Source organism: Somniosus microcephalus, unplaced genomic scaffold (genome assembly GCF_052327205.1).
Source record: "Somniosus microcephalus isolate GS21.2 unplaced genomic scaffold, FLI_Smic_1.0 scaffold84, whole genome shotgun sequence".
NCBI classification, from domain to species: Eukaryota; Metazoa; Chordata; class Chondrichthyes; order Squaliformes; family Somniosidae; genus Somniosus; species Somniosus microcephalus.
Genome location: NW_028225271.1, coordinates 174,780 through 187,905, shown reverse-complemented (window position 1 = coordinate 187,905; position 13,126 = coordinate 174,780). Strand labels below are relative to the sequence as shown.

At 48.4% G+C, this 13,126-nt stretch overlaps 1 protein-coding gene across 1 annotated transcript; it reads right to left on the bottom strand.

Moving 5' to 3' along the window:
- Positions 1–239: 239 nt before the first annotated feature.
- Positions 240–12,023, bottom strand: LOC147083109 (uncharacterized). Its single transcript, XM_085980265.1, has 3 exons — positions 11,949–12,023; positions 9,125–10,288; positions 240–757 (listed from the first exon to the last, which is right to left on the bottom strand). The coding sequence occupies exons 1-3, from the start codon at positions 12,021–12,023 to the stop codon at positions 548–550; spliced, it is 1,449 nt and encodes a 482-aa protein (XP_085836391.1). The 3' UTR covers positions 240–547.
- Between the last annotated feature and the right edge of the window lie 1,103 nt (positions 12,024–13,126).

Here is a 13,126-nt window from a genome sequence, read left to right as displayed (position 1 = left end):
AGTGTGAAGATGCTGGTGTCTCTTAAGGCTCTTCAAGCTTTTAAAGCTCTTCCCAGTCAGAACATTTCACAGATCTCTCGTCAGTGTGAACAAGGTGGTGTGCCAGCAGGTTGGAGGACCGAGTGAATCCCTTCCCACACACAGTGCAGGTGAACAGTGAATCAAATCAAATCAAATTAAATCAACTTTTATTGTCATTGTTAGTGCACAAGTGCAGTACAACGAAATGTAGGCTTGCGGCTCCCGAGAGTGTACATTTAGATTAAGACATTTAAACATTCAACATACATTTGGCTTGTAATACATTAACATAAACATAACCATAATAAAGTGCATTGGCAGATGTGCAGGCTTTAGAGTTTATTTGTGGAGTTCAGTAGGATGACAGCCCTGGGAAAGAAGCTGTTCCTAAATGTGGTCGTACGGGTGCAAATGCATCTGTAGCATCTCCCAGATGGCAGGAGGGTGAACAGACTGTGGCTGGGGTGGGTAGGGTCTTTGATGATGGACCGTGACCTCCGTAAACAGCGTTTCTGGTATATGTGCTCTATGGTCGGTAGCCAGTGTGAAATCGTTGGTGTCCATTCAGCTCCCGGGAGCTTTTAAAACTTTTCCCACAGTCAGAACATTTAAAGGGTCTCTCGTCAGTGTGAACTCGCTGATGTGCCAGCAGGTTGGAGGACCGAGTGAATCCCTTCCCACAGACAGAGCAGGTGAACGGCTTCTCCCCAGTGTGAGCTCGCTGGTGTCCCTTCAGCTCCCCAGGACTTTTAAAGCTCATCCCACAGTGGGAACATTTAAATGGTCTCTTATCAGTGTGAGCAAGCTGGTGTCTCAGCAGGGTGGATGAACCAGTGAATCCCTTCCCACACATGGAGCAGGTGAACCGCCTCTCCCCAGTGTGAACTCTCTGGTGTATCTGGAGCTTGGATGAGTCTGCAAATCCCTTCCCACACACGGAGCAGGAGAACGGTTTCTCCCCAGTGTGAACTTGCTGGTGTGCATGGAGGTTGGATGACTGAGTGAATCCCTTCCCACATTCAACACACGTGAACGGCCTCTCCCCAGTATGAACTCACTGGTGTATCTGGAGCTTGGATAACTCTGCGAATCCCTTCCCACACACGGAGCAGGTGAACGGCCTCTCCCCGATGTGAGTGTGCCGATGAGTTTCCAGCTTGGATGGATAACTGAATCTCTTCCCACAATCCCCACATTTCCACTGTTTTTCCGTGGTGCGGGAGTCCTTGTGTTTATCCAGGTTGGACGATCAGTTAAAGCCTCATCCACACACAACACGTGTATGGTTTCTCCCCGCTGTGAATGGTGCGATGTTTTTCAGGCTGTGTAACTGGTTAAACCTCTTTCCACAGTCAGTGCACTGGAACACTCTTACTCGGGTGTGTGTTTTCCAGTCACACGGATGTTTGAAATCTTTTCCCACAGACAGAACAAACAAACGTTTGTCCTTCCATATTCAAAGGTCAATGATATTCAGGTCCTGATGAATGGAGTGACTCTGTCAGATCTTGATGTGATGTTTGGTTTGAGTATCCCGTCTGCAAATCCTCCCCTTCTAATACCCTGTAAAAGGAGTTTAGAAAAGCCATCACTGTAAATACAGGATAGAAATTCAGAACAAACAATTCTAGTTTCTGTGGAACATTCTTTCCTCTCATTTCCCCAAAGCTGTAAATCCCCGTCCCACACACTCTCCCTCCTCCCTGTGCTGAAATCCAAACCCATCGCACCATCTCCAACATTTCTTTCCTCCACTCCCAGTTTTCCCCCTCACTCTACTCTGGTTGGGTTCAGTTCTACACCCGCTTTGTGCAGAGTGAGAATAAAATCAATGAGTCAATGATTGTCTCTCCTGGTCACGGGGACCCTGAAGCCCCGCCCACTCCTTGTTCCTGTACCAAGATGGCCACGCATGCGCCGTGCTGCCAGTGGAACCGGTCTGTCTTTCCTGCACCAAGATGGTGGCGCGTAACCCGGGCCTGTCACCGAGAAAAAGCCTCACAACTGCAGTCCGGTGGAACAGAGACCAGGCCGCTGGATCTCATTCGGGCCTGAGGCCGTTCTCCAGCTTTATAAACCCTGCGGCGCGGACTACCCGCAGTTTATTAATCTCCCGACACCACTCCCGCCGACCAATAGCTCCGCCCGGTGACCGTGCGGGGCTTTCTTTGTGAGGGACTCGTGACCCGGGCCCAGGGCCTGATTGACGGGAGCTTACGACCAATAGGGAACGAGCGGGGCGGGGCTGGAGGAGCGAGCTGGCGGCGGGTCCTCCAACCAACCGGGGAGCCTGAGGGGCGGGACTTGTGCCGGCTGATTGTCTGATCCGCAGGGCAGCGAGTTTCTCCAGTCCCTTGTTCAGGGCCCGGGGCCAGGGGAGGCTGTGGGCCTTTATTCCCCTCATTGGACACAAGGCTCTTTGGCTCACAACACACGGGCTCAGGTTGCAATACAGACTTTTTAAATTCATGAATCAAAGGGACAGGGTCTCTCATTCTGTTGTGCGACAGTTCCTGGGACAGACTGTATCTCCCCCTCTCCTCCACACAGGGATTTGTGCTGGTTAAAGGGACCGCAATTCTCCTTGTTCTGCGAGTTTGTAATTAACTTTATCCCATATTACAGACTCCAGGAGTTTACCAATAACTCCTCGAGTCTTGGTTTTGATCTTCCAGAATTCCTTAAATTCTAGAATGGTCCCCGGGGATCGGAAGGTATCAAATGTAACCCCACCATTCAAGAAAGGAGGGCGAGAGAAAACAAGGACCCCTGGGCCAGTTAGCCTGACATCAGTGGTACGTGCAAAAAAGATTCACAAGAATGACACCAGAACTGGGAGGATATACCGATCAGGAAAGGCTGAACAGGCTGGGGGCTCATTTCTCTGGAAAAGAGAAGGCTGAGGGGTGACCAGATAGAGGTCATCAAGATTATGAAAGGGTTTGATAGGGTAGACGTGGAGAAAATGTTTCCACTTGTCGGGGGAGACCAGAACTAGCTGTCATAGATATAATAATATATAAGAGAGAGAAATAGCACCAGAGTAAAGAAAAGTTCAGAAATAGGAGGAATCAGACGGGGCAAAAGCGAGGCAGACTAAGATGGGTTTGGAGTGCATGTGTGTAAATGCACATAGCCTGGTAAATAAGGTTGGTGAGCTGCAGGCACAAGGTGCCACAGGGGACTATGATATAGGGGCAATAACAGAGACCAGACTCAAAGAAAGGGAGGATTGGGATCTTAATATTCCTGGCTACAAGGTATTCAGGAAAGATAGAGAACGAAAAAGAGAAGGGGTGGCAGTATTGATCAACTAAACTATTACAGCGCTGGAGAGGGTGATGTAGTCGAGGGAGCAAAGGTTGGTTTGAATTCAGGAACAATAGAGGAGCGATTACACTGCTGGGTGTTTACTACAGGCCACCAAATAGTGGGGAGGAGATAGAGGAGCGATTACACTGCTGGGTGTTTACTACAGGCCACCAAATAGTGGGGAGGAGATAGAGGAGCGATTAAAATGCTGGGTGTTTACTACAGGCCACCAAATAGTGGGGAGGAGATAGAGGAGCTATTACACTGCTGGGTGTTTACTACAGGCCACCAAATAGTGGGGAGGAGATAGAGGAGCTATTACACTACTGGGTGTTTACTACAGGCCACCAAATAGTGGGGAGGAGATAGAGGAGCGATTACACTGCTGGGTGTTTACTACAGGCCACCAAATAGTGGGGAGGAGATAGAGGAGCGATTAAAATGCTGGGTGTTTACTACAGGCCACCAAATAGTGGGGAGGAGATAGAGGAGCTATTACACTGCTGGGTGTTTACTACAGGCCACCAAATAGTGGGAAGGAGATAGAGGAGCGATTACACTGCTGGGTGTTTACTACAGGTCACCAAATAGTGGGGAGGAGATAGAGGAGCTATTACACTGCTGGGTGTTTACTACAGGCCACCAAATAGTGGGGAGGAGATAGAGGAGCTATTACACTGCTGGGTGTTTACTACAGGCCACCAAATAGTGGGGAGGAGATAGAGGAGCTATTACACTGCTGGGTGTTTACTACAGGCCACCAAATAGTGGGGAGGAGATAGAGGAGCGATTACACTGCTGGGTGTTTACTACAGGCCACCAAATAGTGGGGAGGAGATAGAGGAGCTATTACACTGCTGGGTGTTTACTACAGGCCACCAAATAGTGGGGAGGAGATAGAGGAGCAGATTTGCAGGCAAATTACAGAAAGATGCAAGAACATAGAAACATAGAAGATAGGAGCAGGAGTCGGCCATTCAGCCCCTCGAGCCTGCTCCGCCATTCAATGCGATCATGGCTGATCATCCAAATTCAGTACCCGGTCCCTGCTTTCTCCCCATACCCCTTGATCCCTTTAACCTTAAGAAATATATCCAACACCTTCTTGAATATATTTAATGAATTGGCCTCTACTGCCTTCTGTGTTAGAGAATTCCACAGGTTCACCACTCTCTGGGTGAAGAAATTCCTCCTCATTTCTGTCCTAAATGGCCTACCCCTTATCCTTAGACTGTGACCCCTGGTTCTGGACTCCCCGACCATCGGGAACATCCTTCCTGCATCTACTCTGTCCAGTCCTGTCAGAATTTTATAAGTTTCAATAAGATCCCCTCTCATTCTTCCAAACTCCAGCGAGTACAAGCCCAATCGTCCCAATCTCTCCACATACGTCATTCCTGCCATCCCAAGTATCAGCCTGGTGAATGTTTGCTGAACTCCTTCCATGGCAAGAACATCCTTCCTCAGATAAGGTGACCAAAACTGCACACAATACTCAAGATGTGGTCTCACCAAGGCCCTGTACAACTGCAGCAAGACATCCTTGTTCCTGTACTCAAACCCTCTCGCTACAAGGGCCAACATACCATTTGCCTTCTTAACCGCCTGCTGCACCTGCATGCTTACCTTCAGCGACTGGTGCACAATAACACCCAGGTCTCGTTGCACTTGCCCTTCTCCCAATCTATTGCCATTCAGATAATAATCTGCCTTCCTGTTTTTGCCACCAGAGTGGATTACCTCACATTTATCCATGTTATATTGCATCTACCATGCTTTTGCCCAATCACCTAACCTATCCAATCATACTGGAGTTTCTCGGCATCCTAATCACAGCACACACGCCCACCCAGCTTTGTGTCGTTTGCAAATTTGGAGATATTCATCTAGTTCCCTTGTCTAGATCATTAATATATATTGTGAATAGCTGGGGTCCAAGGACCGATCCCTGCGGTACTCCACTAGTCACTGTTTGCCACTCGGAAAATTACCCATTTATTCCAACTCTTTGCTTTCTGTCTGCCAACCAGTTCTCTATCCAAGTCAGTACCTTACCCCCAATCCCATGTGCCTTAACTTTACATGCTAATCTCTTATGCGGGACCTTATCAAAAGCCTTCTGAAAGTCCAAATACACCACATCCACTGGTTCTCCCTTATCTATTTTACCAGTTACATCCTCAAAAAATTCCAGTAGATTAGTCAAGCACGATTTACCTTTTGTAAATCCATGTTGACTTTGTCTGATCCTGTCACTGTTTTCCAAGTGCTCTGCTATTACATCTTTTATAATGGACACCAGCATTTTCCCCACTACCGATGTCAGGCTTACCGGTCTGTAATTCCCCGTTTTCTCTCTACCACCTTTTTTGAATAGTGGGGTAACATTAGCTACCCTCCAATCCATGGGTACAGTTCCAGAGTCTATTGAATTTTGGAAGATGATCAGCAAAGCATCTACTATTTCTAGGGCCACTTCCTTAAGTGCCCTAGGGTATAGATTATCAGGTCCTGGGGATTTATCGATCTTCCAGAGTAGTGTTAATGGGGGACTTCAATTATCCGAATGTAGATAGTAACAGTGTAAAGGGCAAATTGGGGAGTAATCCCTGAAATGTGTACAAGAGAACTTTCTGGATCAGTGTGTTTCCAGCCCAATGAGGAAGGAAGCAGAGCTGGATCTAGTTCTGGGGAATGAAGTGGGGCGCGTGGAGCGTGTTTCAGTGGGAGAGTATTTAGGGGAACAGTGATCATAATATCATCAGGTTTAGAATAGTTATAGAAAAGGACAAGGAACAATCAAGCGTACAAATAATTAACTGGAGGAGGGCTAACTGCAGTGAGAGGAAAAGGGATCTGGCCCAGGTGGATTGGAGTCAAAAATTGGGAGGCAAAACAGAAAATGAACAATGGGAGGCCTTCAAAGAGGAGCTGGTTCGGGTACAGAGCAGACACATTCCTATGAGGGGGAAAGGAAGGGCATCCAAAGCTAGAGCTCCCTGGATGACTAAAGATAGAGGTTAAAGTGAGAGAGAAAAAGGAGGTTTATGAGGATTGCAAATGTTACAGCCCTGTTTAACATAGGGGAGAGGGATAAACCCAGCAACTACAGGCCAGTCAGCCGAACGTCGGTGGTGGGGAAACTTTTAGAGACAATAATCCGGGACAAAATTCATTGGCCCTTGGAAAAGTCTGGGCTAGTAACTGAATGTCAGTTTGTTAAAGGCAAATCGTGTCTGACTAACTTGATGGAGTTCTTTGATGAAGTAATGGAGAGGGTTGAGGGTAGAGCGGTTGATGTTGTGTATATGGACTCTCAAAAGGCGTTTGACAAAGTCCCACATAATAGACTTGTTGGCCTTAGTCCATGGGATTAAAGGGACAGTGGCAGCATGGATCTAGAATGGGCTCAGGGACAGAAGGCAGAGAGTAGTGGGGAACGGCTGTGTTTCAGACTGGAGGGAGGGATTCAGTGGGGATCCCCAGGGCTCACAATTAGGACCACTGCTCTTTTTGATCCATATTAATGACCGGGACTTGGGTGTACAGGGCTCAATTTCAAAGTTTGCAGAGGACATGAAACTTGGAAATGTCATAAACAGTGAGGGTAGTAACAGACTTCAGGAGGACATAGACAGACTGGTGAAATGGGCAGACATGTGAGATGAAATTTAACACAGAAGTGTGAAGTGATACATTTTGGGAGGAGGAATGAGGAGAGGCAATAAAACTAAATGGTCCAGTTTTAAAGAGGGTGCAGGAACAGAGAGACCTCGGGGTGTCTGTACACAAATCTTAGAAGGTGGCAGGACAAGTTGAGAAGGCTGTTAAAAAGCAAACAGGATCCTTGACTTTATTAATAGAGGAATAGAGTACAAAAGCAAGCAAGTTATGCTAAGCCTTTATAAAACACTGGTTAGGCTTCCGCTGGGCACCACACTTTAGGAAGGATGTCAAGGCCTAAGAGAGGGTGCAGAAGAAATTTCCTAGAATGGGACCAGGGATGAGGGACGTCAGTTATGTGGAGAGACGGGAGAAGCTGGGATTGTTCTCCTTGGAGCAGAGAAGGTTAAGGGGAGATTAACCAGAATGGTACCAGGGATGAGGGGCTTCAGTTATGTGGAGAGACTGGAGAAGCTGGGGTTGTTCTCCTTGGAGCAGAGAAGGTTAAGGGGAGATTTACTAGAGGTGTTAAAAATCATGAAGGGTTTGGATAGAGTAAATAAGGAGAAACTGTTGCAGTGGAGGAAGGGTCGTTAACCAGAGGACGCAGATTGAAGGTGATTGACGGAAGAACCAGAGGTGACCTGAGGAAACTTTTTTTCCACAGCGAGTTGTTGTGATGGGGAAGGGGCTGCCTGATAGGGCGGTGGAAGCAGATTCAACAGGAGCCTTCAAAAGGGGGCGGGATAAATACTTGAACTGAAATAAATTGCAGGGATATGGGGAAAGAGCGGAGGAGTGGGACTAACTGGATTGCTCTTCAAAAGAGCCGGCACAGGCTCGATGGGCCGAATGGCCTCCTTCTGTGCTATTCTGTGATTCTATGAATACAGAGAGACAATGTCCCTTTAAATATCGAGGTGTTACGCTGAGGTAAGGAGACACATTGTCCCTTTAGTTACAAAGGAGAAGACAGAAAGATCGCAGACTCTTTAACTGACACCAATACTCCGAGGGAAGAGGATGTGACGGTCGATGTCCCTTTAACTGGGCCGCACATGCCTGTGATTAAAGGCATCGGAAACAGTGGAATCGACCCACCGCAGTCACACTGTGGACACTCTGGTGTGTCAGCGGGTGGGATACACCAGGGAATCCCTTTCCACACACTGAGGTTGACTCTAATGATCGGGAGTCCCAGGGTTTCGGATACCAGATAATCAAGCTCACAAGAACACAAATGGTCTCTCCAGGCTTTATTAAGAGCGCTGCATAACACAGATCGGGTGATAATTCCCTCAATCTGGAGAATAGAAGTACAGTGGATTCGCGTGCGATCTTCTCGAGTCTGTTCCAACTGACAACGGTTTAAGTGGCCTGTTCTTATACACAAGCTTGGTTACCACTCAGGAAATGGGATTGTTTGGACCCGTCTGTTGACTGCCTCCTGAACTCCTGCTAATTCAGGGAATTTAGTCCATCTGTGGCCAGACTATAACCACAAGCCCATCTGGTTATCACACCTATACGGTCCGTGAGGTTATTATCAGATTCACACCCAGACGTTGTGCCTTCACTTGTCTGGCACTTCATCCCATAACACGGGTACAGGGGCTCAGTAATGTTTCATTCATCAGAAAAAGACAAAGTACAACAACATACTGGTCAGCTTAACAAAATCTCATCATATTTATGTTGCTATAAATATAAAAGTCACTAATAAATCCAGTAGTGAATACAGGAGAAATGTCTTTACCCAGAGAATGGTGAGAATGTGGAACTCACTACCACAGGGAGTAGTTGAGGTGAACAGCACAGATGGATTTATGGGGAAGCCACACGAGGGAGAAAGGAATGGGAGGAGATGTTGATCGGGTTAATTGAAGTAGGGTGGGTGTGGGGCATAAACACCGGCATGGACCAGTTGGGCCGAATGGCCTGTTTCTGTGCTGTACATTCTATGTAACACCATGAACAGTCAATCGAAGGGAATCATCAGCACAACAGTCTTAAAGATTAAACAGCAGTCCAAGAATTTATAAAACATTCATCCATTCCATGTTCATGTCACCCCAGCTTTCTGCAGGGCCCTGCACTACAGAACAGTGTGAACTTGCTGGTGTCTCACCAGTTGGGCTGACCGAGTGAATCCCTTCCCACACACGGAGCAGGTGAATGGTCTCTCATCAGAGTGAACTCGCTGGTGTGTCAACAGGTGGGATGACAGAGTGAATCCCTTCCCACACACGGAGCAGGTGAATGGCCTTTTCCCAGTGTGAACTCGCTGGTGTCCGTTCAGATTCCTGGATCTTTTAAAGCTCATCCCACAGACAGAACATGTAAATGGTCTCTGATCGGAGTGAACTCGCTGGTGTTGCTTCAGATCCCCAGAGGTTTTAAAGCTCTTCCCACAGGCAGAACATTTAAATGGTCTCGCATCAGTGTGAACAAGCTGGTGTTGCTTCAGATCCCGAGAGGTTTTAAAGCTCTTCCCACAGGCAGAACATTTAAATGGTCTCTCATCAGTGTGAACTCGCTGGTGTCCGTTCAGATCCCCAGAGCTTTTAAAGCTCTTCCCACAGACAGGACAAGTAAATGGTCTCTCATCAGTGTGAACTCGCTGGTGTAACTTCAGTCCCATGGAGCTTTTAAAGCTCTTCCCACAGGCAGGACATGTAAATGGTCTCTCATCAGTGTGAACTCGCTGGTGTAACGTCAGTTCCGTGGAGCTTTTAAAGCTCTTCCCACAGGCAGAACATGTAAATGGTCTCTCATCAGTGTGAACTCGCTGGTGTTTCTTCATTTCCGCGGAGCTTTTAAAGCTCTTCCCACAGACAGAACATTTATACGGTCTCGCCCCAGTGTGAACTCGCTGGTGTGTCAGTAGGTTGGATGACTGAGTGAATCCCTTCCCACACACGGAGCAGGTGAACGCCCTCTTTCCTGCTCTCTCCAGCTGGTGTCCCTTCAGCTCCTGGGACCTTATAAAGCTTTTCCCACAGTCGGAGTGTTTTACCGGTCTCTCCCCAGTGTGAACTCGCTGGTGTGCCAGCAGATTCGAGGACCGAGTAAATCTCTTCCCACACACGGAGCAGGTGAACAGAATCTCTCCTGCTCTCTCCAGCTGGTGTCTCTTCAGATCCTGGGACCTTTTAAATCTCTTCCCACAGTCAGAACATTTAATTGGTCTCTCATCACTGTGAACAAGCTGGTGTCTCAGGAGGGTGGCAGAATGAGAGAATCGATTCAAAAACACGGAGCAGGTCAACGGTCTCACATCGGTGTGGACAAGCTGGTGTCTCAGCAGCATGGAGGGTGCAATTAATCCCTTCCCACACACGGAGCGGGTTAAAGGTCTCTCCCTCGTGTGATCTTGCTGGTGTATCATCGGAGCCGATGACTGAGTGAATCCCTTCTGGAACACGGGGCGGTGAACGGGCTCTCCCCAATATGTAGCCACTGGTGTCGCTTCAGGTGCTTGTAGATCTTGAAGCTCTTCCCACACTCAGAACATTTAAAAGGTCTCTCATCAGTGTGAACTCTCTGGTTCACTGGTGTGCCAGCAGATTGGAGGACCGATGGCATCAGGTCCTGAGGAATCCTGTAACTCTGTCAGATCTTGACGTGATGTTTGGTCTTAGCCTCCTGTCCGTAAAGGCTCCACTTCTAAAACCCTGTGAAAGGAGTGTAGAAAGGGGTAAGAGGGAGAATGTGGCTCCATTTTATTTATATAATCATTCATAGAAACATAGAAGGAGCAGGAGTAGGCCATTCTGCCCCTCGAGCCTGCTCCGCCATTCAGTTGATCCCTTTAGTGTTCACGGGATGTGGGCGTCGCTGGCAACACCAGCATTTATTGCCCATCTCTAGTTGCCCTTGAGAAGGTGGTGGCGAGCCGCCGCCTTGAACCGCTGCAGTCCGTGTGGTGAAGGTGCTCCCACAGTGCGGTTACACTTCTTTGCAGTGGTTTGGTACAATTGAGGGGCTTGCTAGGCCACTTCAGAGGGCAGTTAAGGGACAACCACATTGCTGTGAGTGTGAAGTCACATATAAGCCAGTCAGATTAGTGAACCAGATGGGTTTTTAACGACGGTTTCATGGTCACCATTACTAGCCTTTTAATTCCAGATTTATTTAATTAACTGAATTTAAGTTCTGCAGCTGCCGTGCTGGGATTACATAGAAACATAGAAGATAGGAGCTGGAGTAGGCCATTCGGCCCCTCGAGCCTGCTCCGCCATTCAATGAGATCATGGCTGATCATCCAAATTCAGTACCCTGTCCCTGCTTTCTCCCCATATCCCTTGATCCCTTTAGCCTTAAAAAATATATCTAACTCCTTCTTGAATATATTTAATGAATTGTTAAATATATTCAAGAAGGAGTTAGATATAGTTCTCACTTGAACTCACTTCTCCAGATCACTAGTCCAGGCCTCTGGATAACTAGTCCAGTAACATAACCACTATGGTACGGTACCTGTACTCATGTCCCCCTTTTCCCAGCCCAGGGGCAGTGAAGCTGATTTTCAGGCCCCAGCTGCTGCACAGGTTGGTTGAAAGGATCAATAGTAATGGCGGCTACAATACCCACAAGCCCCCGCGCTCCAGAAAGCGTCCTGGCCGCCGCGCTGAGTTGTGGCTGACCCCGCGCATGCGCCACATGGCCCAGCCCTCTCCTGCTCCACAGGCGCCCGGCCCGCACCGCGCATGCTCAGCACACACCCTGGGCCCCTGTCAATCATCCTCCCCCGCGCCTGTGCGCTGGGCCCGAGCTCCAGGCTGCCACGCGGGGCTTTCTTTGTAAAGTCGGTGTTGGTGAAGAGCCGCAATCAGTGAGGGAAAGTGAGTTTTCCCCCAGATCCGATTGAGATCAGAGGAGGGGAGAGAATAAAGGGGAATCCAAGCCTGAGAGTCCGAGGGCTCCGCAGGCACCGAATGGAGCGACTTCACTCGGGCGGAGCCGGAGAACGCCTCAGGGGCACGTGACAGCGGGCAGCGGGCGTGATTGACGTGTCCGCCGACCATTAGGGAGACAGATCCTGGGATCAATGGGCGGGCGGCGGGTGACGTGCTCTGGGACGTCTTGACGTCATAAAAGGTGCAGACGTCATGACGTCAACAGAACGTGTTCTGCTGATTGGTCCATATCAATGAGTTGGTCTTGAATGTAGGAAGTATGATTAAGAAGTTTGCAGATGATGCAAAAATTGGCCGTGTGATTGATAATGAAGAAGAAAGCTGCAGACTGCAGGAAGATATCAATGGACTGGTCAGGTGGGCAGAACAGTGGCAAATGGAATTCAATCCGGAGAAGTGTGAGGTGATGCATTTGGGGAGGGCTAACAAGGCAAGGGAATACACTATAAATGGTAGGACACTGAGAAGTGCAGAGGATCAGAGGGACCTTGGAGTGCATGTCCACAGATCCCTGAAGGTAGCAGGACAGGTAGATAAGGTGGTTAAGACGGCACACGGGATACTTGCCTTTATTAGCCGAGGCATAGAATATAAGAGCAGGGAGGTTATGCTTGAACTGTATAAAACACTAGTTAGGCCACAGCTAGAATACTGCGTGCAGTTCTGGTCACCACATTACAGGAAGGATGTGATTGCACGAGAGGGGGTGCAGAGCAGATTTACGAGGATGTTGCCTGGGTTGGGGAATTTTAGCTATGAGGAAAGATTGGATAGGCTGGGGTTGTTTTCTTTGGAATGGAGGAGGCTGAGGGGAGACTTAATTGAGGTGTATAAAATTATGAGGGGCCTAGATAGAGTGGATAGGAAGGACCTATTTCCCTTAGCAGAAGGGTCAATAACCAGGGGGCACAGATTTAAAGTAATTGGTCAGAAGTTTAGAGGGGATTTGAGGGGAAATGTTTTCACCCAGAGGGTGGTGGGGGTCTGGAACTCACTGCCTGACAGGGTGGTAGAGGCAGAGACCCTCATCACATTTAAAAAGTACTTGGATATGCACTTGAAGTGCTGTAACCTACAAGGCTACGGACCAAGTGCTGGAAAGTGGGATTAGGGTGGATAGCTCTTTGTCGGCCGGCACGGACAAGATGGGCCGAATGGCCTCCTTCTGTGCTGTAAATGTCTATGATTCTATCAGTGAGGGAGTCTGGGGG